Source organism: Hakea prostrata, chromosome 6, assembly GCF_041222555.1.
Source record: "Hakea prostrata isolate BN-2017 chromosome 6, UWA_Hpros_2, whole genome shotgun sequence".
Classification (NCBI taxonomy): domain Eukaryota; kingdom Viridiplantae; phylum Streptophyta; class Magnoliopsida; order Proteales; family Proteaceae; genus Hakea; species Hakea prostrata.
The window spans coordinates 28,971,667-28,995,126 of NC_142605.1; the positions used below are offsets into that span (position 1 = coordinate 28,971,667).

Consider the following 23,460-nt stretch of genomic DNA (forward strand, 5'->3'; position numbering starts at 1 on the left):
TTCAAGTCCAGAAGAGTTGACACAGACTTCACGCAATACCAATGTGGGAGGACAAAGAAAAACCTAAAATCAGACCTAGTTTTGGTTCTAGTATGCCCCATAACCAACACTTTGATAATCTTCTGGAAATGTGAATGAAGATTTGAGAGGACCCCATGTGCATGGAGAGGAATTAATCTTGAATATTGCTGGTTGGAATATTCTTTTAGTTTTCTATTTTGTGATAGTTCCTTTATTCTAGTTTCTAAATTCTAATTAGTAATAGATTTGATTGTTAAGTAAATAGAAATGGGAGTTCCTAGGAAACGCTTTTGCTGAAAAGTGATAAGGTGGGAAGTTGGCTTTTTCTATTGTAGTTTATCATATTTGGAGAGAAAGGAATATGAGAAAATGGGTTGCAAAGTCTAGAACTTGTGACCAGATCTGGGAGAATATTTCTTTTGAGATCAAATGTCGGCTAAGAATGCATAGTGGTTTGTCTTTGACAAATGTAAGGGATCAGGAACGTAAAGACTGGTGCGGCTTGTGAAGCTCTTTTATTTGTTAAAGTTGATAGTGCCAATCTTGGGAAATATTAATTGGTTTCTTTTTTCAGTTAATAATAGTAGTAACATTCACTCAAGGAAAAATAGCAATCTAGAAGTTGCTATTTCAGTTTATTTCTGTGTAATAGCAATTAAATCTTCTTCTCAGTAGAGATACCATCTTTAGGGTTCATTATTCTTGATACTTAGCAGCCAAGTAGGAAGAAATTAGTATTCAGTAATGCAGCACATATTTTAAATAAAGCAAGGAGGCTTTGCAAAGCCTCCTGCTGAATGATTTATTAAGAAATTGGGTTTTTCACTCTTTTGTTAGTGATCTGGTTGTCCTTGGACTGAGGTGATGAAGCTACAGCCATTGGTGGTAATGCAAATCCCACAGGCTTTGGTGGTGATCCCAAAGTCACACCCTTATTTTCTTTCTTCTTTCTTTCTTCATCTTCCCAAGTTACTGCAAACATATAAGGATGTAATTTCTTATTGTATTAAACTTTCAGTCCCAGTGGAGTATTGGACAATGAGTTATTTGATGCCCTCAACTGGTTACTAAGTTTTTCTTCTACGTGGAACCAAAAATTATATTAAATTAAGAAGGTTTGTGACATTACAGACATGTATATTAGTAAGTATTTCCACTAAACAAAAAGTGATTAGACAGGTAGCTGAAAAAGTTCAGATGTCTTGTGTCCCAGATCATAGACAAGGAAATCCCTTCGAGTTATTCCATGTCCAAGCAGTTAAGGAAGACGTTAGAACTTAGAAGTAGGTCAAGGATATCACTGCCACTACACCAGATTTCCTTAAATTCATGCTTCAACTGATAAGCTTGATCTATCCCTTTTGCAATAGTCAGATCTTGTGGCTCCAAGAGGTCCAAGTGTTCCAAAACACCTGTTATCTATGACAACAAAATACTGTACATCCAACTGGCTGTTTTCAGCTTAGAGTTCAAAACTTAGAAGCCCCCTGTGCAAATTAAATGGAGTAGGGGAAGATTAAGAAAGTTTATATTATCAGAAAAAGGGACATCAAGATACTGACCCAGAGTAAGTACATCATGAGTTTCCCAAATACATATCAGTCCTTACAGGTCAGTGCAAACACGTCACTTCTTTCACCTCCAGCAAGATTAACCTGGAAGTTGCCCGTTCTTTAAGAATCTAGCAAATACCATAATTCTGGAACCACATCCAGTCAACTGTACAAGGAGACAATATTCTGAGCTACATAGCTTCACTCTGGAGGAGATATCAACATGCATGTCACCCTTAGGGTCCCCTAACACACCATGTCCTTTATCACTTTGTTTTTTCCTTCTCTTTCATGCTTTATTTTCTCTCTTTGACAGTCACCATAATAGTGAACATTTCTCCTTGAAGATAAGAAAAGTCTCATTGCATGCTATAATCGTGGTGTAGGCTATCGTTGCCACATCGGGGGATGGAATTAAAAAAAGAGGGCTGGGCTGATGTGTTCTGTATGGAGAGAAGAGAGAGAGAGAGAGGAGGGGTTGGGAAGAGTGGAGCTTGAGGTTGGTAGCATATGTCATTGACTCATCAGCCATGGGGTTCTTTAGGATCTGGTTTTTCTCACTAACTCAAGGGCAGCTTTCACTTTCTTGGAGCTTGGCCAAAAGTGCAATGCCCTCCAACATTTCTAGAATTTACAAATTACAAAATTAAAATGCTGCCCATAAAAACAACACCTAGAGCTCAGCTCAACTGAATAGGAAAAGGAGAACCTGAATTATGTTCAGATTCTTAATGTCTTCACAGAAGCTCTTTTTCAAGCAATCACTGAAGTTATAGTTAATAGGTGCTCCTTTTTTAATCTGCCTTCCCATTTTTTTGTCTGTTTGTGGGAAGGAAGGACAAAACAAAAAGAATATTAGGACCTTTATGCAGCTCAAACTTCGTTGATAGATATTGACACAGATCAAGGCAAATGAATCTAGCAAGTTCGCTCCCTTTGGGGGAAAGCCATTGCTTCCATTTGGCCCCACTGTAGACACTCCTTTGGGTTCTCTTTAGATTGGTTATGGCTTCTGAGATCCTACTCTGGCACCTCTATTTGTGATTTGGCTGGCAAGTTGTTTTTTGGTATCATGATCTCTCTCACTTATGGTGGGAGCGGAACCTTAGTAGATGGACCTCAAACTTTAGATCCCCAGACTTGATTTGGAAAGCCATCTGCTTTTATGTATCTGCTAGGCTACAAGCACTTCCCCACCCCCTATCCCCTAGTTTTGGACACCCCAAGGAATAGGCATATTGTTGTTTCCTGGTTTAGGTTCCTCCTTACAGCCTCCTCATTGGTTGTAACCTCCCCCCACACTCTTTCCCCTATCTTGTATGTCCCTCTCTTTCTTCCCCTTTGGGGCTTTGGTAATGAATTCTTCATTCATCCAAAAAAAGATCTCGCAAGATCCAAAAGTTCATTTTCTCTAGATGGTGAACATCTGCTCACTAAGAGTAAACAATTCCATAACTTCACACCATCCCACATCTGAACATCCACTAAGCAAACAACTCATCAATTTTTTAAACCAAAGATAATTTGGGCTCACCAATTTCGAGTCCAAGAGTACAAAGAAACAATTCGTGGAGATCAGCAGCTCCGTCTTTCCTCCAATATTCCATTTTATAAAGCTCTATCTATTCAAAATAAAATTTGCAGCCACCAACCTCACTCTATTCCTCTTCAGCAATTTCTATACAACAAAAAACTACAGTTTGGAAAAATTATCACCCAATCCCTTCCCACCTTCTTTACTATCTTGGTGGGAAAACAGCCTGTATCTCCATCATAAGAATTTAGTTGACTAAACCTCCATCACTCGGAAATAAATTACTAGGACACTTAAGGAGAAGTGAAATAATCACTTATACCTCACTTAGCCATTGCACTTCATTTCATTAGTAAAAAGGTTCTCTTGTTGCTTACCCCACTCCCCCTCAAGAAGAATACCGTAAGTCCTTAGCCAACTATTTTATCGTTATATTATAACTTTGCAGCCACTATTTAAAGATTGGTTTGAGGGGGCAGAGAGTTGGCACAACCTCCACAACCCTTATTAGGTCACTAACAGTATGGGACACTACCCACAGAAGAGAAAATAAAGTGAACAGTGATACTTTTGTAGCTTTCATAGCAGTTCAGGGCCCATTTAAGTAAGGTAAATAGAATCTGACCAAAAAATAAATAAAATTTGAAGGGAACACACTTTTGTACAATTTCAAAAATACTCAAGGTTAAAGCAGAAACAATTAGAAGTGGGAATAATTATAATAATAACAATAACAGGAAGAATCTGTACTGAAGTGAGATTTCAAGACTGTCCTCATAATTCTCAATTGAAATCACATACAGGTAGACAACTGCAGATTTAAGGAGAAGCATCTCAATCAAGTTAACTGCATTCAAACCGAAACTTTAAAGGTATAATCCCATAATGAAATCACATACAGGTAGACTCACAAACTGCTAATGGACACCTAATACAACAAATGAGGAAAGAATATTATTGAAACTGAATCTAGAGAGGAAAAACAGAACTAGACAAGTCTCAAACCAACTCGAGCTACAAAATTTGAAATTGTTTCTAGCATGGGAATGTCTCTTAAATTTTGACCTGAATCATTAAGAATAAAAGAAGTTTGAAGTGAATTTTGGGGGCTGAGAGTACTACCAGAACCAGGGCAATGCAGGTAAAGTTTTGAGTCACAAACAGAAAAATGGGAGGAAGAAATAAGATTAAACATTAACAAAAATAGAGGAAAGAGTAATTAAGAAGAACAGATGTCTAGGAGCGTCAGTCAGCTCTTAGCATCACCTGCATCCATTCCCCCCACCTCTTCCCCCTCCCATGCATCAAGTTACCTAGACACCATTACAGCTTTGAAGAGATAGGGGAACAAATCTGAATCAAACAGGTAGGAAGAAGAAGAAACCAAGTTTGGTCTTCAACAGTCAGAGCATTCAACCATGAGAAAACTCAGTATTTCATAAAATCGTCTATTCAATGGAGTGGGTGCTTACAGTTGGGAGAAGAAAAAAAAGTAGAAGAAAAAGAAAAGAGAGAGAAAGAGAGAAGAGAAAAAAAAAATAGTATCCTGAAACAGAAGCTGGAACCAACTTGAACTCCATCTCTTACCCTGCTAATATCAGCACATAAAAGCAAAGAATATTATAATAACAAATAAGGATTTACCCAAATAAATAAATAAAACACAGACTTCTTCTCAGAGACCCTTAACCTCCTGGACTCAATGTGCTGGCTTCTAATCAAGCTTCTGATACTGCAACATGATAGGTCTACAGTTCTGTTTGGGTAAATTTTGCATTTTCAAGAATTCATTACTGGTCTCAGCAACAATTGTTAGAAGAAGTGACAAAGGTGATTATGTTACTTCTCTCCATGGTTCATAGTAATATCCAATTGAAAGTGGAGGAACTTGGCCAGTTATTTTAATATCCAGGATGGAGAAATTGACTTCACCTTTTCTCACTTTCTGGGCAGGCAGCCAGAAGAAAAAATATTCACTAGAAGGCAACACATGACATGAACACCTCATGTTTCTTTTTCACAAGCATATGCAATCAGTACACCAAAACTAATAGGGTTCCCTGAGGCTATATCCACAAAATGGACAAAACATGTTGACTAACTAATCCCCAGCAAAGTTCTACCAACTCCATCATAAAGAAGCCTGCATCCTATCCCAACAAACAACCATTCCAGAACACACTGAGCTACTCACCGAATTCTCCAGTAGTTAATTAAGTCTTTTACCATCCTTAAACCTCTCTGGATCTCCAATAGCTCTTATTAGTTACTTAAAAGTTAAAATCATTTCCCAACAGAAACAATCTCTATAGAATTCCAACACAATGTTCCATAAGAAATCATGTAGAATAATTTATTTAATTAAAGAATAAAACATGATACTCACCTGATGGGTCCAAGCTGCTTCGACTAAGTGTGTTCCGTACTCCTCAAGCATTTCATATAGAAGTAGGAATGCTTCCCATCTCTGTTGACCAGTTAAAAAGGGATCAGCAGGACCCCAAATTTTCCCTACACCCAAAGACTTGGCTTCTTTTTCAAACCACCTCCCCTTTTTTGTCAAACCATGGGAGGCTGGTTTTTTCTCATGCAAATTTCTCTCTGAAATGCCAAAGTCACACGGCTGTCCATCAGTTCTTCCTAATGATATTTTCAGTATATGTAATGATTGTTTCCTCACAAAACCCTCCTCATCAACCTAAAACGCAAACAGGGAACAACAAAATACAATTGCCTGAAATTACTGCTTCATTACAACACCATAGTTGATCTGAAAATTTTTATTGAAAAAATAAATAGAGTATGTACCAAGCCTCTTTTGATTTCATCCCAAAATTCTTGCTCAGATCTGACGTCAAATTCTTCACACCTTTCAGTATGGAAAGAGAAATACAGAGATAGCACGTTATATGCATCCTTTCGCTCCAGAGGTCCAAGAGAAAAGAGTCTTCTACAGAATTTCCATACTTTCCTAAAGAAGTATTCCCTAAAAACAAGAGAAGCACATGACATAGCACCAGAAGAGAAAATAAATCACGTTATGCTAGTAAGAAAAGCATGCTCCTGGTTTACCTGGACAATATATGTGCATACCCATTGACTGAGATATCAAAAGAACTACAAGAAACAAATGCCTTGAAAATGAATGGAAGGAGTAAGCGAATCAGACAAGACCGGTTTTCCGAACATTGTGAAGCCACTTGAGTCGTCATCTCACATAGATCCCAAAGCAAATTTCCAGCAAATCTTTCTGCAAAATAATACTCACTTGTCATTGGTTCTAATGTGCTTTGAGTCTGTTCACAATATCTTAGGGCTGCATATAATAGTGAAGCCAAAATATGGCATGAGATAGGCAATGGCAACGACAACATGAACTCCTGCCCTGGATCCAAACTCATCAGTTCTTTTGGCCCATGAATGATCGAGTATGTGTCCCACTGGTATATGGCTGAATCCTCACTCTGAGACATGCCCATGAAAACGCCAACAGACCTTAGTGAAAAAGGAACCAAGCTTGCTTCTATGGGCCTCCAACTGTTTGTTTCCACCACAACATTACAGAACAGCTCCACAATCTAAACCAAAGGCATGTAATAAACAACAATGGTGACAAGAAGAAAGCAGCAATCAGTTAGGAATAAGAAAAACAAACTTTATAAACACGCAAAATATGAAATTTACCTTGTTAAGTGATTCATAATCATCTGCATTTATCTTCATTAGAGGAAAAAAAGCTCTCCAAATAAATGACTCTAACAGATCAGGGTTAGTCCCTGCAAAGACAAGCTTGTGAATATTCCAAATTGGAGGCACTCCTGCATGTGCTACATATAAAGAGAACAGAGAACCCTAAGACAAAAGTTTGCTGCAAAATGGAAAAAATGAAATCTGTGATATGTGTGACTGTCAAAGTCCAATTGAGAGGGTCCCAACCAAACTCCCATCCCCACACAAAACCACCCCCTCCCCCCAAAAGAAAAAGGAGGCTAGAATTTCATGGAAGGCTATAGATCTTCTTGGGCAGATCTCAGCATTTCTTTTGAGTTCATCTATAGGAGACATCAAATGTTGTATAAATGCTAATAATCAGTTCATCTATAGGAGATGTCACACATAATATAAATGCTAATAATCAGGAGAGTAAATCCTCTTGCAAACAGGGGAGGTTCTCATTCTCTAGAGGTCATATCCACTACTTCAAGCAGATGCCCTGACTAGAAAGGAGGTGGTAGAGAGTGCCATATCCAAGGACAGCAGAGACAGGCTATGGGTGTTACACATATTGTTTAATTTTACAGCTCTCTTTAGCAATTGACCAATCACATTTTGTTATTTCCTAAAAAATAAAAATTAGTAAGTGTTTTTAAGAGGCAGATGCCTAGGATGCAAAATGCAGTTCTCTTATTTCAAAGTAAAATAATAATATATTAAAAATTGTTCTTCACAACTTCGAATGTCATTGTGTCACCATTGGAAGTAGACAATGCTATGTGACGGTGCAGAGGCAAATGGCATTTGCAACTTGCAAGTACCTGATGCTAGAAGCATCATGCAAGCAAGTGGAAAGTCCTACAAATGAAGTCTTCTTTTCTGAATAGCATCAAACGTTATCATTCTGCGGTCAGACCCTTCTTTTTTGAGAAAATGAATCTGGTCGAGATTTGAATACCATATCCTTCCGATCCCATAGGAACGTGAATAGCACTCATCCTTCCCTGATGAGTTATCATTGGTGGTAAAGGAAAAAGAAAAACCAGCACTTCCTCCAAAGGGAAAGTAGTGTGCACATATATGTTCCATGTACTAGAAGAGGCAACCAAGGGGTAACCCACCTTGTTTCTTTTCTTTTAAGTTAAAGGTTCACCTATTGCCTTCTTTTCTATTTTAAATCATGCCCTTCGTGTTCAAGTAAGTGCTTGACCAATCCTGAAGAGCCTTTCAATCAATATGAGCAATGAAATAAAGGGGGGAGGGGACTCAGTACTACGCCTGGCATTATAGGTAAGAATACTTCTACTCCATGATGATACACCTGTCTACATACAGCAGCAGGTTGGTGCTCAGATGTTGTGGACATTTTCCACATGATGGATCTATCATCGAGAAAGTTGCAGCCCAGAAACTAAGTCTACATGAAGATATAATATTAAAATTTAGACAACGATTGAAAACTCAGCTTTGGATATCACGATTAATTATTACAGATTATATAAGGAAAAAATTCAATACAAAGTGTAAACTATGATTGAGGTGAAGCCCACAACTTGTTCACATGGCCAACAAACTAGGAGATATTCTACCAATTGAATGGTTGGAATTGGGGAGATGAAATCCCACGTGGCCTAGATTCGTGGACGGTTAAGGCAAGCCAACAGAAATACCCTCTCGCATTTTGTTCGCCAGGGAAAATGTTGAAAATTCCTGGTACTATGAGAACCTCACAACTGAAGAAGCATTTGAGATCACAACACATTTCTTGCAAAATGAACATAAGGAAGCATAACCCAGGTCCTTGTAACTGGGATAGTAACTCACCGATCGACTTCCGTAAGAGATAACAGAGAGCGCTAGCGAAGGATACAGTATGACCTGAATGAATAGCATCTGGCTTATCACTCTCCCCCTTGGCATTATCCTACTCGATCAGAATTTCATTTGCAAGATATAAGTGCAGAAATGAGGAGTATGTCCAAACAGAGGAGAAGGAAGAATGAATTCCGATATCACGAATACCTTAATGAGATTCGATACGGCATCAAGAAGCGAGTAGAAGAGTGATGAAGAACACACTCCAGTGGAAGCTAAAACACAGTCGATAACGGCAGGGATTGATGCCGGCGGAACTACAGCGAAGCTCTTCGTTAGTGAAGCAACATGTGTAGCTATGGAATCACCATCTGAGGCTATCATCTTCAGCAGAGTTGCAGAATCGATGAGCGCCCCAGAGATGAAGAACGAGCAACTTTTCTTGGTAACTGAACAACGCGCACAACGTAAAAAAAAAAGGATTTTCGAAATAAAACTAAAAAGCCCGGGAGTTTGTGTTCAAGCGACTGCCCCTAAACCCTAGAGGGAATGGTCTTCGAGTGAACCTGGTCCCGGTTCGTTCTTTGGTTTCTTTCGGACCGCCAACGAAGGCTACACCGCCAAGGCGCCAACTATTTATCTCTCTCTCTTCTTTCCCAATTAACCCTAGCTGGGTGTATATATATATATATATATATATATATATATATATATATATATATATATATATATATATATATATATATAAAATATATATTTATTCGATACCAATGCACCAACTACCATGGCACACCTCCAAATTTTGTCGGTCATAGTGGTTAGAGGTTTACATGTCTTAATATGAGGGACAAAGATCCATGACCTCTTTGAATTTACTGTCTCTATATAATAAGTTATCACTATTGTGCTAAAAATACATGCTGCGAAATTTGTCAACAAAAGTCACGTTGTATTGTTAAAAAAAAAAAACTATTTATTTGCTATGTTGTTCAAATAATAAATAATGGGTAATTTTCATCTGGACCCCCTGAGGTTTGGTCAATGTCACTTAGCAGAAGTTTTCTTTGCATATGGCCCCGTGGTTTAAGAAATGATTAAATAATGACACACTAACAAAAATAGGTAGTTTAATAAATTTTATGACAAAATACCCCTTATCCTTTGGAATTCTTTTATTCTTTTAATTTTAGTTTTCCCCAACAAGCCCCCCGTTCAAAACCATCCGAAGCCATACATTTAGCGAAAAACCATAATTCGGCATAGGTAAAACCTAAATCAAAACTCAAGAGGAACTCGTTAATAATTCTTGCCTTTTCTTTGTCCGTCGAGAGAACGAACGTTGTTGATCGGAGGCATGGCGCCAAACCACCTATAAGTGCATGAACCTATAATTCAAGAACCCTAATAAAGTTAAAACGGCCAAGAAGGCAAAGAAGAAAAAAAACTCCCGAGAAATGCCACGGGCCTCCGATAGTCTTTCTATGAACGAGGTCTCTTCTCCTAAGATGCGAGAAAGGGGTTTTAGGCGGAGAATATTCTTTGCATCCATACGAGGGGAAGAATAGGCTCGCTAAAGACCACACGTCCGAGATTAAATAAACGATTTCCGCAACAAAATTAGATACGACCCGTTTTGCAAATCAAATTATGAGGGTTTTATAACTTCGGGGGAAGAAGGACGAACAAAAGATGATTTCTGATTCGTCAGGGAATTCAAGTGGTGCTACTGCTTCTAGGAACCATGAAGGTGATTTTGGTGTTGTCAGTTCATCAATTGGAGTTGCAAGTGATGGTGGTGGGGAAGGAGGGGAAGAGGAGAAGAGAGAGGGAAGAGGGGAAGGGTATTTGGAATATCTATAAAAATAAAATTAAAATAAAAAAAGAAGCCAAAGGAAAGAAGGGACTGCAAAAATATAAATAGCTATTTGTAAGGTGATTAATATCTAAAAAGGGGAGCCAAGAGAAAACTAACTAAAAGGACGGATCAAACCTCGGGGGTAGATGAAATTCCATAAATAATTGTTGAGACTCAACAATTATGTTTACAAGAGTGGGTGAGATTATCATGTATAGAAAATATCGATATCTTATTCTACGTTGATTATAAAAAAAAAAAATACGTGAAAGCCAACTGTGTAATAAGTTAGCGCCCTATAAGTTTGACATGCTTTTCCTTATTAAGATGGCTCATTTCCATTTTAAAAATAAGGCAAAAGAAATAAATATTCCTAGCTGTTTATGTAAACATTGTCCATTGGAATATTTGATAATTGTAACCAAATAACAGGTTTTTTCTATATTGAGATGACTCTTCTCCGATTTAAAAAGAAGGCAAAATAGATAGATATTCCTAGCTCTTTATGTAAATACTATTTACTATAATATTTGATAATTGTAATCAAATGATAGATGCTACAAAATATCTAGCATGTTCCATGCATGTTGAATGCAGCCAAAATTTTGTGAACCATGTCTATCACTCAGAAAAATAATTTCCAACTCAACAAAATCTCTCCAAAATAAAAATAAAAATAATTAAAACATTATGACTGGAGGATTTAATTTTTCAATTCATTCGCAAAGCTAAAAAGTCTGACTTCAATGTGTATTGGAATTTTGCCAAATACTTTTACCAAGAAAACAATTTCCGGCCAAGGAAATCAACCACAAGATTGATTTTCCTAAAAATATATCATAGGATTTATTCTTATTTGCCTCATTCACAATATCATAGATTTTTTTTTTTTTCAAAGTTAGGTGTGTTCCAAGTTTGGGGAGGGAGAAAGTGAACCCCATTGCAATTTAAGATTCTCATTTTGGGGTTCGCTTCAATGCAACACAATTAATGTGCGGACGGATCTTGATCTCGACCGTCCATTTCTCAAAAGTGGGAAAACAACCAATGGAGGGTTAGTATAATGGTTAAGACGTGGCTTCTTAGTGGAAAGGTTGTGGATTTAATCCTACCATTACTGACAGCATATATAATATTCTTAATTTCTTTGTATATAAAAGCGCTTTTTGTACTGAAAAAAGTGAGAAAACATGATTTTTTAAAAATGAAATTTTCAAAAATCAACAGTCCAAATCAAAATTTCGATTGAAACCAAGATCTCCACCATTCGCTGCAAATGCTAATTGCGCAGCACCCAAGCAATTTTCTTCATTTGGTCCGTGTCAAAGCTAGGGTTTGTGTTGGTGGATGCCTACTCACGCCCGCCTTTCCTCATCCCACGTTCGACGTTGAGTAAGCACCAGCTAAAGAAACTTCACCTCCAATATATATATTTTATCTTTATTATTTTTTATTGTTATATATATATATATATATATATATTTTTTTTAATATATAATTCTTAAAGCTCATTGTGTGTCGCCAGGTCAGCAGTCACCGGAATAGTCCGAGTCACCACTTGTTGTCTTCACTCGAGCTCTTTCACTACTTCCCTCCCCTTCCTGCGCCAATCGAAAAAGGAAGTGCTTCACAGGTTCCAGATTCCCAATATACTCGAGAAGGGAAGGTTCAGAGGGAAAAGAAGACGAAGAGCTTAAACGCAGATTACAGAATGCAGAAACCGTTAATAGTTTCAATTTATGTTCTTCACGCTCTGGTTCTTTCCTTGGGTAACATTTTTCCTTCCTGTTTGTTTATTAATCATTATTTGGGAATGGGATGGTTGGTCAATTCCTTTTTCGCTGTAATACTCCTGCAGGCATGCTAAAATGCGTTGTTGGTGAAGAAGGATTCTGTTCTGACTCTGCTGCATACACCGATTCTAGCTCGCGACCTCTCTATTGGAAAGTTACCAATCCTACACTTTCCCCTGTTCATCTTCAAGGTCACTTCCTCGTTTCAATGCTTTCTACTTTTGAGTTGTGCATTTATGTTCATTAAAATCTGATGAGTCTAATTAACGTTTGTGGATATAGTTTCATCTTAATTAACGTTCATCCTATCGTAAACTGAACGTATGTGTAATTTGCTTTGTTGCTGATCAGACTTACCGGGTTTTACTCGTAGCGTGTATAAGAGGGATCATGCTGTTATTACTCCTGAAAGTCATGTCTTCAGCCCTCTACCTGACTGGTAATTCCTTTGATAAGAGGATTAAGTTTGGTCTTATATGCGTATCTTGTATAGTGGATCACTTATTTCTGGATTTATCTTTGATATTATGTTCTTCTGGGGGAGAAAAAAAAAAGGAAACAAAAATCTTCCTTTAATGGATACCCTGATCACTTTCATGCACGCTTAATTTTCCATTGATCCATCACATGGAAGGGGGTAGGTTAACTTGGGATCACAACTTTCCTTGTAGAAACCCCTTGTGCAAAACAATGAATAGGACTATCTTCCACAAATCTTGGGGTTCACAACCCTATAAGAAGGAGCCAAAACCCTATAAGAAAGAGCAAAAAAGAGAGAAGTTGCCTGTGATTTTGGGAGGAAGGAGAGGTCCTAGGTTGCACCATGGGAAGAAAGTGTGTCTATGCATGGTTTACCTTACTCTATATCCGACTCTTCTCAAACTTCCTGCACTTCTCAACTCCGTCCAACCTCTCCCACGAATGGATAGACCCCACCCTAGACAAAGGCTGCCCATCCTCCGTGAGGTTGGAGAGAGTTGGTGAGAAGAGGAGTCCAATCCTGCTTCTTAGTAAATATAACACATATGCTCCCAATCAAAGTATATTGAATACAATCAAGTCCCTCGACTTAGCAATATCACGTGTGAAACTTACAAGCATGGAAATTATTGTTGTCATGACCTAGAGTGTTGGAGTTTCTCACAGAGAGAATCCGAACCATTGATTGAACACATATTTTCTTGAACATTTAAAAATTAATCAGTAATATAAAAGTTTCCATTCTTTCTTAAGTTATTTTACAAAGCATGCCACTTGGTTCGATATTTTGTCCAATCATAGCCAGGCATTCTCTTTCTTGATAGTCATCCTGTGCAGGAAGTGTATTCGATGTTGAACATATCTATTGTTTCACATACGAATACCATGACTCAAGATCATTGATAGAGCCCAAGAGGAATCAATAATTGGAACCATAGTGGTCAACTAAAAATAAGGACCGTTTGGTTTAGCTACCAATTAACATCTATTAATGAGAATCTTGCATTGTTAGCAGTTATCCATTTAGATGCACACTTATATGTATACCTACACTTTTGTCTGAGAATGACCATTCCTGAGATCAATGTCATGTGAATAAAATGTCCAATTCTATCCCTAGTTGTGAACATTTTTAGGTTCCAAGGAGAAAAATATGCTCACTTGATTTGCTTTTGAATCAATAATAATAATAAACAATATAAATATGGATTTGATGCACTTGTTTCCGACATTATCTTGTCATCATGGCTTTGGCAGGACTAATACACTAGGAGCATATCTGATCACCCCAGCCATGGGCTCACAATTTGTCATGTACTTAGCAAACATGCAAGGTTTTGTATTGCCTCTCTCTGCTAGTTATTTCTGTCACAAATGTTCTGTGTTATCTGGTCTGTTGGATGGATGTTCAGTAGGTGATCATCCTGAGAATTATCAAATAAATTCATACAATTAAATGTATCTGTAGACTATATATATTCTATACATTTTTCATGAGACATAATTGCTCTCAGTGTTCCAAAAAACTGAATTTCTGGAGTGATGTCTCTTCACTTTAATAATTCTTGAAATGTGAGCTTGTGTCATGAAGTGCAGGCTTTCTGCTGAAACTGACGCAATCCAGACTGCATATCGCTATGTTCGACTTTATATATCTAGATACCTTTTTCATTGCCCTTGGCTCCTCACAAAATGAATGCTTATTCCTGTTTCTCCTTCATTGTGGTTTTCTTTATTATTATTTTTCAATAATTACCTTCTTTTCAAAATTTTGGTTTTCTTCCTCTTTCATTCTTCTTCATGAAGGTGTGTTTCAGTGATATGAAGGTTGTGTTTGGTGGCAGGATGCAGCACCAGATGGTCTTAGGTCTTTCCAGGGAAAAGTTCTAGGACTCTTGTTGTCCCAACTTCTAATGAAGCACTTCTGTCCACTCCTTCCTAGATTGTTCAGTATACATCTGTGGCTATCCAAAGTGACTATTAAAGATTGCATGCAAGATCATTTGCATCTTTTCCCCCTATACTGGACAATAACCTCTTAGAACTTCTAAGAAAGCACTTTTTGTTCACACCATCTAAGATTGTTCAGTGTATATCTGTGTGCATCCAAAATGACTATTAAAGATTGAATATAAGATCATTGGCATCTTTTCCATGCTGAACAAGAAGACCTCTTAAGTACAGCACTGCAGTCAAGGGTTGACACTTGATTTTGTTTTGTTTTTATTAGAAACTAAGAGAATCCAATGGAAATTAAATTGCCCTCAGAAGATCTTGAGCATCTTCTGTGTTTAAGCATTTATAATTCCATGACAAGAATCCCTAATTGTGGTTAATGTCTTTTTGGTCGCCTCCAAGACAGTTCAGTATGTGACGGTTGAAAATATGAATGTTTTATCATTCTTTTTGTTTTTCTGGGTAAATGTTGTGTCATTCTCTTAGTTATACAAAATGAAGTTGTTCCTTCCCCCTATTGTATGATTTGAATTTATATCTTCAACCATGCAGCAAATTCAAAATCAGGACTACCTCCAAAAGATGTTGAGAGGTAACACTTTCCACAATTCATATTTGCAGAATGCCTGTTCATTTGCTTACTATACTTGTCATAAAATGTTTTAGGTGGTTAACTATTATTTTCAGATCATCAGTATTTTGTATCTTCTTATTCTCTATAGCCTAACTTTGATTATCGGTACTGTAAATGAATAATTCAGGTTCATATTCGTGGTTCAGGGTGTGGTGACATTCACAAATATGTCAGGCTTGGTCCACAAGCTGGTGGTGAGATTTCTTGATTGGTTTGTTTCTTTTATGCAGATCTTTCTTGTGGAGTCTTACCTGTAACCCTGTGTCAAATACTGTATGCCTTACGAGATAAATTATCTTCAGTGATGATCTGAATGTTTAAAGGGACCTAACTGGCTTGTGTACAACACTTGTCAGATTTCTGAATTTGGGGATCTTTCAAACTTATCTATGTGCTGCAGCATGTTTTTTCTGATAGCTGACATGGAAAACTGTTTCATATTTCTTCATGAATTCTTTGGAAGATGTTTTCTTGGACAATATGAATCCATTGACAGCATAAATATCCATCACATACCAAGTTGTGTGGGGTCAGAAATTTTGTGGAAGGTAGACCACAATGTCAACTCCTCATTTGTCAAGTTTCAATCCATTGACAAATCAACCTTCTATGTATTGGAAAGAAATGAACAACTGAAAACACTGGGAGGAAATGCCAGTATTGGGGGGGGTATATAGCTGAATTTGGGTAAATATGTTATGTATGGCCACATTCCTAAATATGCAACTGCACCTTACCATTAACCTTCTACATGCCTCAACAAGTTGGACCTTCTGAAGATTCTATAGTATATGTGTCCGGGAAGCCTTTACCTTAAAGCCTAAGTACCAGTTGACAGTAAGCCATTTTCAAAAGAAAACTGGCCAGTCAATATCAGTTGGTAAGGATGCAGATCCTAAAAGTGAAAAGCCTTCTGCTTAGTGCATCAGCCTTTTGTTCCTTCTTCCTTTCTTTTTTTTCTTTCTTTTTTTTTTTTTTTTTTTGGGGGGGCGGGGGGGGGGGGGGGGGGGGGGGGCGCTAAGTATGATTCTTATACTTTGGCTAAAATGAAACCATTTTGCATGTCTGCTTTCAACTTCTTTTGGGCATTGTGAAATTTGAAGGCTTCATGGTCAGAGTGTGAAATAAATTCTTCATTCGTCTGAAATCAATTAATGTCTCCAGGCTCCACAAGTCTCAAGGCATGGAAAGCATCAGTAGATGTTCTTGTGAATTAGCACATTCTGTTAAGAGTTTCTTATGCATTGAATTGTCAATTTAAACAATTTTCAGATGTTCTCTTATTTTTCAGAATAAAGATCCAAAGATATCTGATGTTATATGTTTCAATCTAGGTGGATTCATATGCATACCTTCCTGCTGGTTTTGAGCATTCTCTTATCTGTGACACATCAGCCACCCTGGTGGTATATGAGCGAAGGTTTTGTTTCTTTTCTCTTATTATTCTAAATGTACTTTCATCATTGCTGAAGTTGACACATCTGGTAATGTTCCTGTGGGGAGCAAAAGTTATTTTTCACTTGGATTAAATGGTCCTCTTTGGCCTTTGTGCTCCTTAATTATTGTTGAAGTATATGCAAGTCTAGAATCACAGAGCCCTTTTTTTTTTATCTTTTTAAAAAAAAAAAAAAAAAAAAAAAAAAACTAATTGTTTTCTAGAAAAGGAAACAAAAAATTACAACTTTAGTAACTTCCTAGCTTCTAAAATAGAAAATTCTGAAAATAGAAACTACCACCAAAATAGAAACTATGCTTTCTAAAAACTCCCAAAACTTACGTAGCAAGACTCCTACATTAGAAGTAGAAACTATGCAGTTGTTACTTTCACGTGAAGTAACATGAACAATAAAATAGTCCGCTTGCATATACTTCAACGATTGTTAATGAAACTAGTGTTTTCTTTCCCCTTCTTTTTTGATTTTTTGTTTTTTTTTGAAAGCATGTTTGTTGCTTAATATGCTGCCCGGTTTATGAAGATGTTGTAATATGGTATGAACACAGGATTATTTCGTTCAAGATTTAGTAGGCCTGACAATGTGACTTGAGCCTTATTAAGGGTCATATGGACATGCTGAACCTTTATCAGATAAGGTACCCAGGATTGGCAACTTGTCAAATTTACTGTAACATCTGAACCAAAATCCCCAAAGTTTTGGGGCATTTTCCCCTTCCATTTTCATCTGTTGTGTGTTTTCAGAACAGTATCGTTTCCCACTGGTTTCACATGTTTTGCTAGTTTGCTTTGCCTTGTGCCAAAGTTAGTTTGTTTTCAAACTTAAAACACCATAAGGTATGGCAGGGCTTACCTGGGTGGAAGTTTGGTTCTAGGTAAGTCTGATTCAGATATGGCTGCTGTTTCTCTTCCAACTTTGGTGGGACAGACAGTCTCCTCATCCCTCACTGTGAAGTTTATTAGCCCTTACTTTCCTTGTGTATTTACTGTCTTTTGGATTTATTCAGTGCATCTTTTGTCAGTGGTTTCCATTTCATCACTTTTCTGTTTTGCTGTTCTACTATTATGTTTGTTGACATGGAGTGACATGTTAGTCTGTCGTACACTTAGGTATGCTTATCTGGAAAGTTTTACCCCTGAGCCTGTTGTTGGTTCAACGGACACGCAGCCACTTCTGGAGACTCCAGGAGAGGTATGATTTCTCCTTTGCTTTTAGACTTCATTCTGTTAACATGAGGTTTATCTGAGGCGTTGTACTTGTAAGAAATGTCCCCTTTGCACATGCTTGATTAGAGAGAAAGTGCTTACTAAAAAAATTAGCAAGAGAGTGGATCATTCTCTTGCATTGGCCAGCTTTCTGTCTGTCATACTAAAAGGTTTCCCATTTGGATTTCTTGAGAACTTCCTCCATAAATAAGAAAATGCTGCAACAAAATTGATGTCTACACCATCTATTGTGGTCTTTACTAGACTGTACAGAGGTGGGCCCTCATTTTGCACAAGAAAGATGTGGACTTCATAAGGGCTACATGTTGTAATGTTAGTAGATCTCATACAGTCAGAAGACTTGGATAAATTGAATCCAATTTTCTGAAGAAAATTCTATGTTTCTTATGCTAAAAGCTAGAAACATATACAGATCCATGGTGAGTCAGTGTATGGTGGATTATAGGATCATGCCCTGATTCGATGATTGGACTTCATCAGTTTATGTCTGGATTGGGAATAGGTATCTGCTTGACCAATTAATTACGTTGTCAAGGGGTAATTCCCCATCTTCGAGGGCTGTGTTGGCTCAATTATGAAGCAACTTACAATTGTATGCGCCAAAACATGGATGGTGGACTTTGTCAACTACACCTAGATTGGAAGCTCAGGTGTTGATTTTATCCACAAAATGCAGTAGGTTACCTCTTTTATGGACTGGAAATTAATAAAAAAAACTTGGAGAGTAGGTTTCATTCATAGATATTTCTGTATGAGATTTTGAAATCCCCTCTTTCATATCTACTTTTTCCTGAATCGAGTAATAATATTGTCCTACCAATTAAAAAAAAAGAAGTAATAATATTGTGAAAGTTTCATATCAACTAACAATTCAACATTTCAAACCCTGATTTTTTGTTTGAGCATCTTTTTTAGAATCTCATCTTTTTTAGAATCTTTTTTTTCTTTCCTTCCAAATTTTTGCCCAGATAATTACCTTTTTTGTCAGTTATAATATGCTATTGTTTGCTCTTGACATTGACTGCCTCAGGTCTTTGAGCTCAGGAAACTACTGCCTATGTCAGCTCCTTATGACTTCAATATCCATGTAAGCTACTTTATTCCTAACATGATTATTTCCTTAGATATTTTAATTTTTCTGCATTTTGTACAATCATGGTTGGCTATCTTAATATCAAATCCTTCAACATGTAACTTTTAGGTCTTTGTTTGCTCATCTAGCTTAAACACTACACAAGACAAGAAACTTAAAAAAATAAAATAAAAAAAATTGAATCATATATTGTTTTAGCGAGTAATTGGCCTGATTCAAATTTTATTTGTGGCTAATCAGAAATCCTGTTTGGTTTTGGAAAAGTTATTACCAATGACAATGGTATTATTCTGGAGGTCATTTGTGTCCCCCAATCTGAATGATGAAATTAGATGCAGGAATATAAGTTCTGTTCAGTGCCTTAAAAATGTAGATAGATATTCTGGAACTGTGGTGGATAGTGGGTGATTTGAAGTAGTGACAGCATGGCTACTATCAGATACCAGTTAGTTGGCCAAATAACTGTAAGAGAAAAGAGAGTGACAACAGCGGCTGGGTACAAAATTTTAGTGGGATGTTCTCCATGTTTTTTTGGGGGTGCTGGTCAGCATTATACTGTGACTCTGAGAAATCAATTTCTTGTTGCAAGTTTCTGCTGTATACTCAGTAAGATTAGACTTGCTTTGACTGAATAAATTGAAGATTACACCTCATCAGAACCTCATGACTCCTTTTATGCCCCTGAAAATTCTCTGTTTGTGCCCAGATCATGGATTTTCAACCTGGAGAGTATCTTAATGTGAAGGTATGCTTTTCTTTCTGGCTAGATGAGATGCTTTTTGAATGGTTTTTTCTGAATTCATTTCCACATCATTAATATTTATGTTTGCCAGGAAGAGGAACTAAAATAGATATTATGACTTTGGTTTTCTAATTCTTTGCAGGAGGTCCATTATAATCAGCATGGCTTGTTGCTTTTGGAGGGACAAGGCATCTACCGCTTGGGTGATTCCTGGTAAGATTGTCATCCGAGAGAGGGCACTAGTTGTGATAATGATGTACAACTATCTGTTTCTACATTGCAAATTCTTTGGCAGTCAAATGTCTAACTGGTTTAATCCTTACCTAGGAGGGTGGAAGAAAGGGGTCCCTTACCTTATTACTTTAAGAAATACTTATATCAGCCAATGATGGAGCCTGAAGGAAAAACTAATCCGTCACATTAATCTTCTACAATGGGGGATTTAGGAGCCAATAATTGAACCTGATGGAAAAACATGCAATCATTGAGAATATATTGCCAATGGCCTCTCCTAGTTCCTGTCCCATTAAAAGAAAAGAGAAAAAAAAGTGTATCCGGTGCGCAAGACTTCTGTGACTGCAGGACTTGGGAGGGTCACAAAGTAGACATTCTTACCCTTATAAGGCAAAGAGGCTGTTTCCATACTTGAACTCACAACCACTTGGTGACAATGGAGCAGCAGCCATTTTCATGTTTCTCATCTTCTTCTAGTTCCTGAGTCCCTTCTGCTGGGTAGGTTACTTAATTTACCAAAATGGAGTCATTTCTGAAAATTGATTAAGAGAGGCAATTATGAAATAGGAAGCAAGATCTCATTCCAATATGTCCAGTTAGTATATCTTGATCTCAGATTTGGAATTGCACTGCCAACTTTGTTAACAGATTTGATGATAGTTTCCTTCTCATCATACTAGTTATTCTGGATGAGTGATATAAAAGTTTGTCTTGTTAATCAAAAGGTACTACTAGATTTTTGTTCTGGTTGGCCATGTTATATATCTCCGTTAATTTTTACACAAGGATCTTCCAGCCAAAATTCAGTCCTAATAATATAATATGGAAGCTCCGGGGAATGGCCACGTTGTTGTGGCCAAGCAAATGTTTCAGTGTTCATTATTTCCATTTGGACAAGCATTTCTGATGCTCTATGGAAATGTCTAGAATGTCCAATACACTGAAACATGCACCTGACCATGCTGGGGAATGGACAATGACCTTGTTCTTGTTGGACCCATAGCCAATTGAGTGGTGGAATTGCAATTGAGGAGGCTAGAGAAGATTTACCAATGGGCACATCAGTAAGGCATCTTTGTGTGCTATCGGTGTGGGGGTGGGATATCACATCTTTAGACTCCTCTTCACCCTGTCTCCTTGCACATTTAAAGATCTTGTGTTATTGCACGCCAAACTGACAAAAGAAGACCCTATTTTACTCATCCTTGATAAAATTTCATGTAAATTAAAGGATGTAGGCTAATCTTCATGCAATTTATCTTTTTGTGTTCATATATCTGTTTTATCCTGCTCCTCTTACTAAAAGTTCTCTGTTTCTTCTTAATTCCTAATCCCATTCATCGATTGATATATCTGCCGAGGGAAATCTTTGTTTACATTTGAAATTGACTCTTCTACTTAATTGTATTGATATGGTTGTTGCTTTCATCCCTAACAGTTCTCTATTTGTTTTGATACAGGTACCCTGTACAAACGGGTGATGTAATTTGGATGGCACCATTTGTTCCACAGTGGTAAGTAGCAACCTTACAGTCTGTAAAGTCTATGGAATGGTTAAATTGCAAACCATGATATCTGCACTTTTGTTGTTTTCGGGGAGAAATTCATAATTTCTGCTTATGTTTTCAGGTATGCAGCACTTGGGAAAACTAGGTCCCGATATATGATATACAAGGATGTAAACAGGAACCCACTGTAAAGCTTGCAAAATCCGCAAATTGCAAGACAGTTTTATTTCGTGATATAATTCTTAGGACAACCCCAACTTGTGTTCAAAAAAATTATGAACTTGTACAACCATAGAAGTGCAATTTCCAGGAAAAGGTTGCTCTGAGTATATCCTTTCTCCTGAACTGGAATTCCATTGCCAAATTACCTTTTAAGTTAACCAGTGAATAACTCTACCATCCAATGTGTATAATTTTCTCAGATCGATGTGAAAATTTGCTTTACTGCATCCTTGTGGCTCTCGCTTTTTGTTTACTTCCCCTCTTCTATTGGCTTCTTCCTTTTCGGGGTTGGGTTTTTATCTATTCTATTTCTATAGGAGCAGATCACTGAGTAAAAAGGACTAAGGCCTTTGCACTTGTCATAATCAATAGCCTCCCAGTCCATAGAGGTATAAATGTCATGGTGAGCTGCAACCAAAATTTATCCTGTTCTTGTAGATGTATGACATGTGTCCCAACATCATATCAAATGGTTAAAATCCATTTATAAGTTAAATCAAAGAGTTGTGATTAAATTAAAAAAAAAAATGATGTGGCTTGTAAATGGACTTCAACCTTCTGATGTGATATTGGGACATGTTTCACATCTACAAGGAGATTGATGGTCAAATGGACTGGATATTAATCCGAGTTGCAACTGCTGTACAACAATCAGAAAAAACGATAACCTTTTATAGGTCCAACATGAGGCAAATAGGGCTCCATCCTGGACTGCTTCGATCTAGAGAATTAAGCCTTGGTGCCTAACCCTTAGTATTGGAAGTACACAACGTTGACCTGTCCTAAACACCAAGATACCTCAGCGTAGCCAATAATTATTCTCTCCGGCCAAGGATGGTGTCTGCCCATCCATCCAGGACTCTGGATGGGCAATGTGTGGCATGTGCAAATACCAAATAACGACGTATTGTCCATCTAGAGGCCTGGGCCGATACTGTCTTTGGGCGGAGAGGATTTGGATTCGCAAGACAGCCTCTTTTGCAACTGGATGGACTTGGGCAGCAAGGCCACTTGCTCCATCAACTGTAGACTCGAAAATCATCTTTTTCCAGGAAAGACTAGATTTGTAAATAACCTCAAGAAAAGTGGAGCTATCCACACCTTCACCTTGGACAATCAGATTACAAGACTCAAGTCTCATTGGGGATGAAGTGAAGCTATGTATATAAAAAAATTTGACATTCTATATATAAAGTTATCCGTCAGGATTAGTCAAGGTTCGCTTAAATTGGTCACAGAAAAACTCCAATTCCTACACCTCTCCCCGCTCAAAAAAAAAAAAAAAAAAAGTTACAAGAGATAAATTGCGTGTTAGACATTTTCTAATTCACTGAAATCTGGATAAGGAAAACGAAAAAGAAAATGTCACCGCACTACTAAATGACCAATTCCACAAAGAGTTAGACACTAAGATGTAAAACTAGAATTAAGATCAACTTTTTAGTTTTTCTTTTAGTTTTCAGAATCATATCAACTTATAAAATGTGACATCATGGAAAAGTTTTTCCGTTGCAATATATATCAAAAGAAATTAAACGTATATATTATCATAGAAATGGTACCAAATGCAATCTTTTAATACAATTTGCCCCTTGAACATTTCCATTAGACCATAAAACTTTTTAT

General features: G+C 37.3%; 2 protein-coding genes across 2 annotated transcripts in view; one reads left to right on the plus strand and one right to left on the minus strand.

Annotated features, from left to right (window-relative positions):
• The window catches only part of LOC149013125 (tRNA/rRNA methyltransferase (SpoU) family protein), a 94,730-nt gene extending 85,508 nt beyond the window's left edge, over nt 1-9,222 (minus strand). Inside the window, exons 1-6 of the mRNA XM_089158767.1 lie at nt 8,845-9,222; nt 8,647-8,746; nt 6,793-6,884; nt 6,181-6,686; nt 5,917-6,094; nt 5,495-5,806 (exon numbers count right to left, since the gene is read on the minus strand). Of these exons, the coding sequence (XP_089014893.1) occupies nt 5,495-5,806; nt 5,917-6,094; nt 6,181-6,686; nt 6,793-6,884; nt 8,647-8,746; nt 8,845-9,021 (1,365 nt within the window). The 5' untranslated portion in view covers nt 9,022-9,222. The remainder of the gene's footprint in view (nt 1-5,494; nt 5,807-5,916; nt 6,095-6,180; nt 6,687-6,792; nt 6,885-8,646; nt 8,747-8,844) is intronic.
• A 2,806-nt stretch (nt 9,223-12,028) lies between these two features.
• Nucleotides 12,029-22,074, plus strand: UGLYAH (ureidoglycine aminohydrolase). Its single transcript, XM_089159162.1, has 13 exons — nt 12,029-12,261; nt 12,351-12,476; nt 12,637-12,724; nt 14,023-14,099; nt 15,274-15,313; nt 15,483-15,549; nt 16,690-16,775; nt 17,919-18,000; nt 19,066-19,122; nt 19,835-19,873; nt 20,013-20,083; nt 21,565-21,618; nt 21,734-22,074. The coding sequence occupies exons 1-13, from the start codon at nt 12,204-12,206 to the stop codon at nt 21,801-21,803; spliced, it is 915 nt and encodes a 304-aa protein (XP_089015288.1). The 5' UTR covers nt 12,029-12,203; the 3' UTR covers nt 21,804-22,074.
• The last annotated feature ends 1,386 nt before the right edge of the window (nt 22,075-23,460 follow it).

Excerpts from the sequence above, each read along its gene's own strand:
- UGLYAH (XM_089159162.1), top strand. The coding sequence starts at position 12,204 with ATGCAGAAACCGTTAATAGTTTCAATTTATGTTCTTCACGCTCTGGTT. Across the intron at positions 14,100-15,273 it reads GTACTTAGCAAACATGCAAG|CAAATTCAAAATCAGGACTA; the intron begins GTTTTGTATTGC and ends TCAACCATGCAG. Across the intron at positions 19,123-19,834 it reads CTTATGACTTCAATATCCAT|ATCATGGATTTTCAACCTGG; the intron begins GTAAGCTACTTT and ends GTTTGTGCCCAG.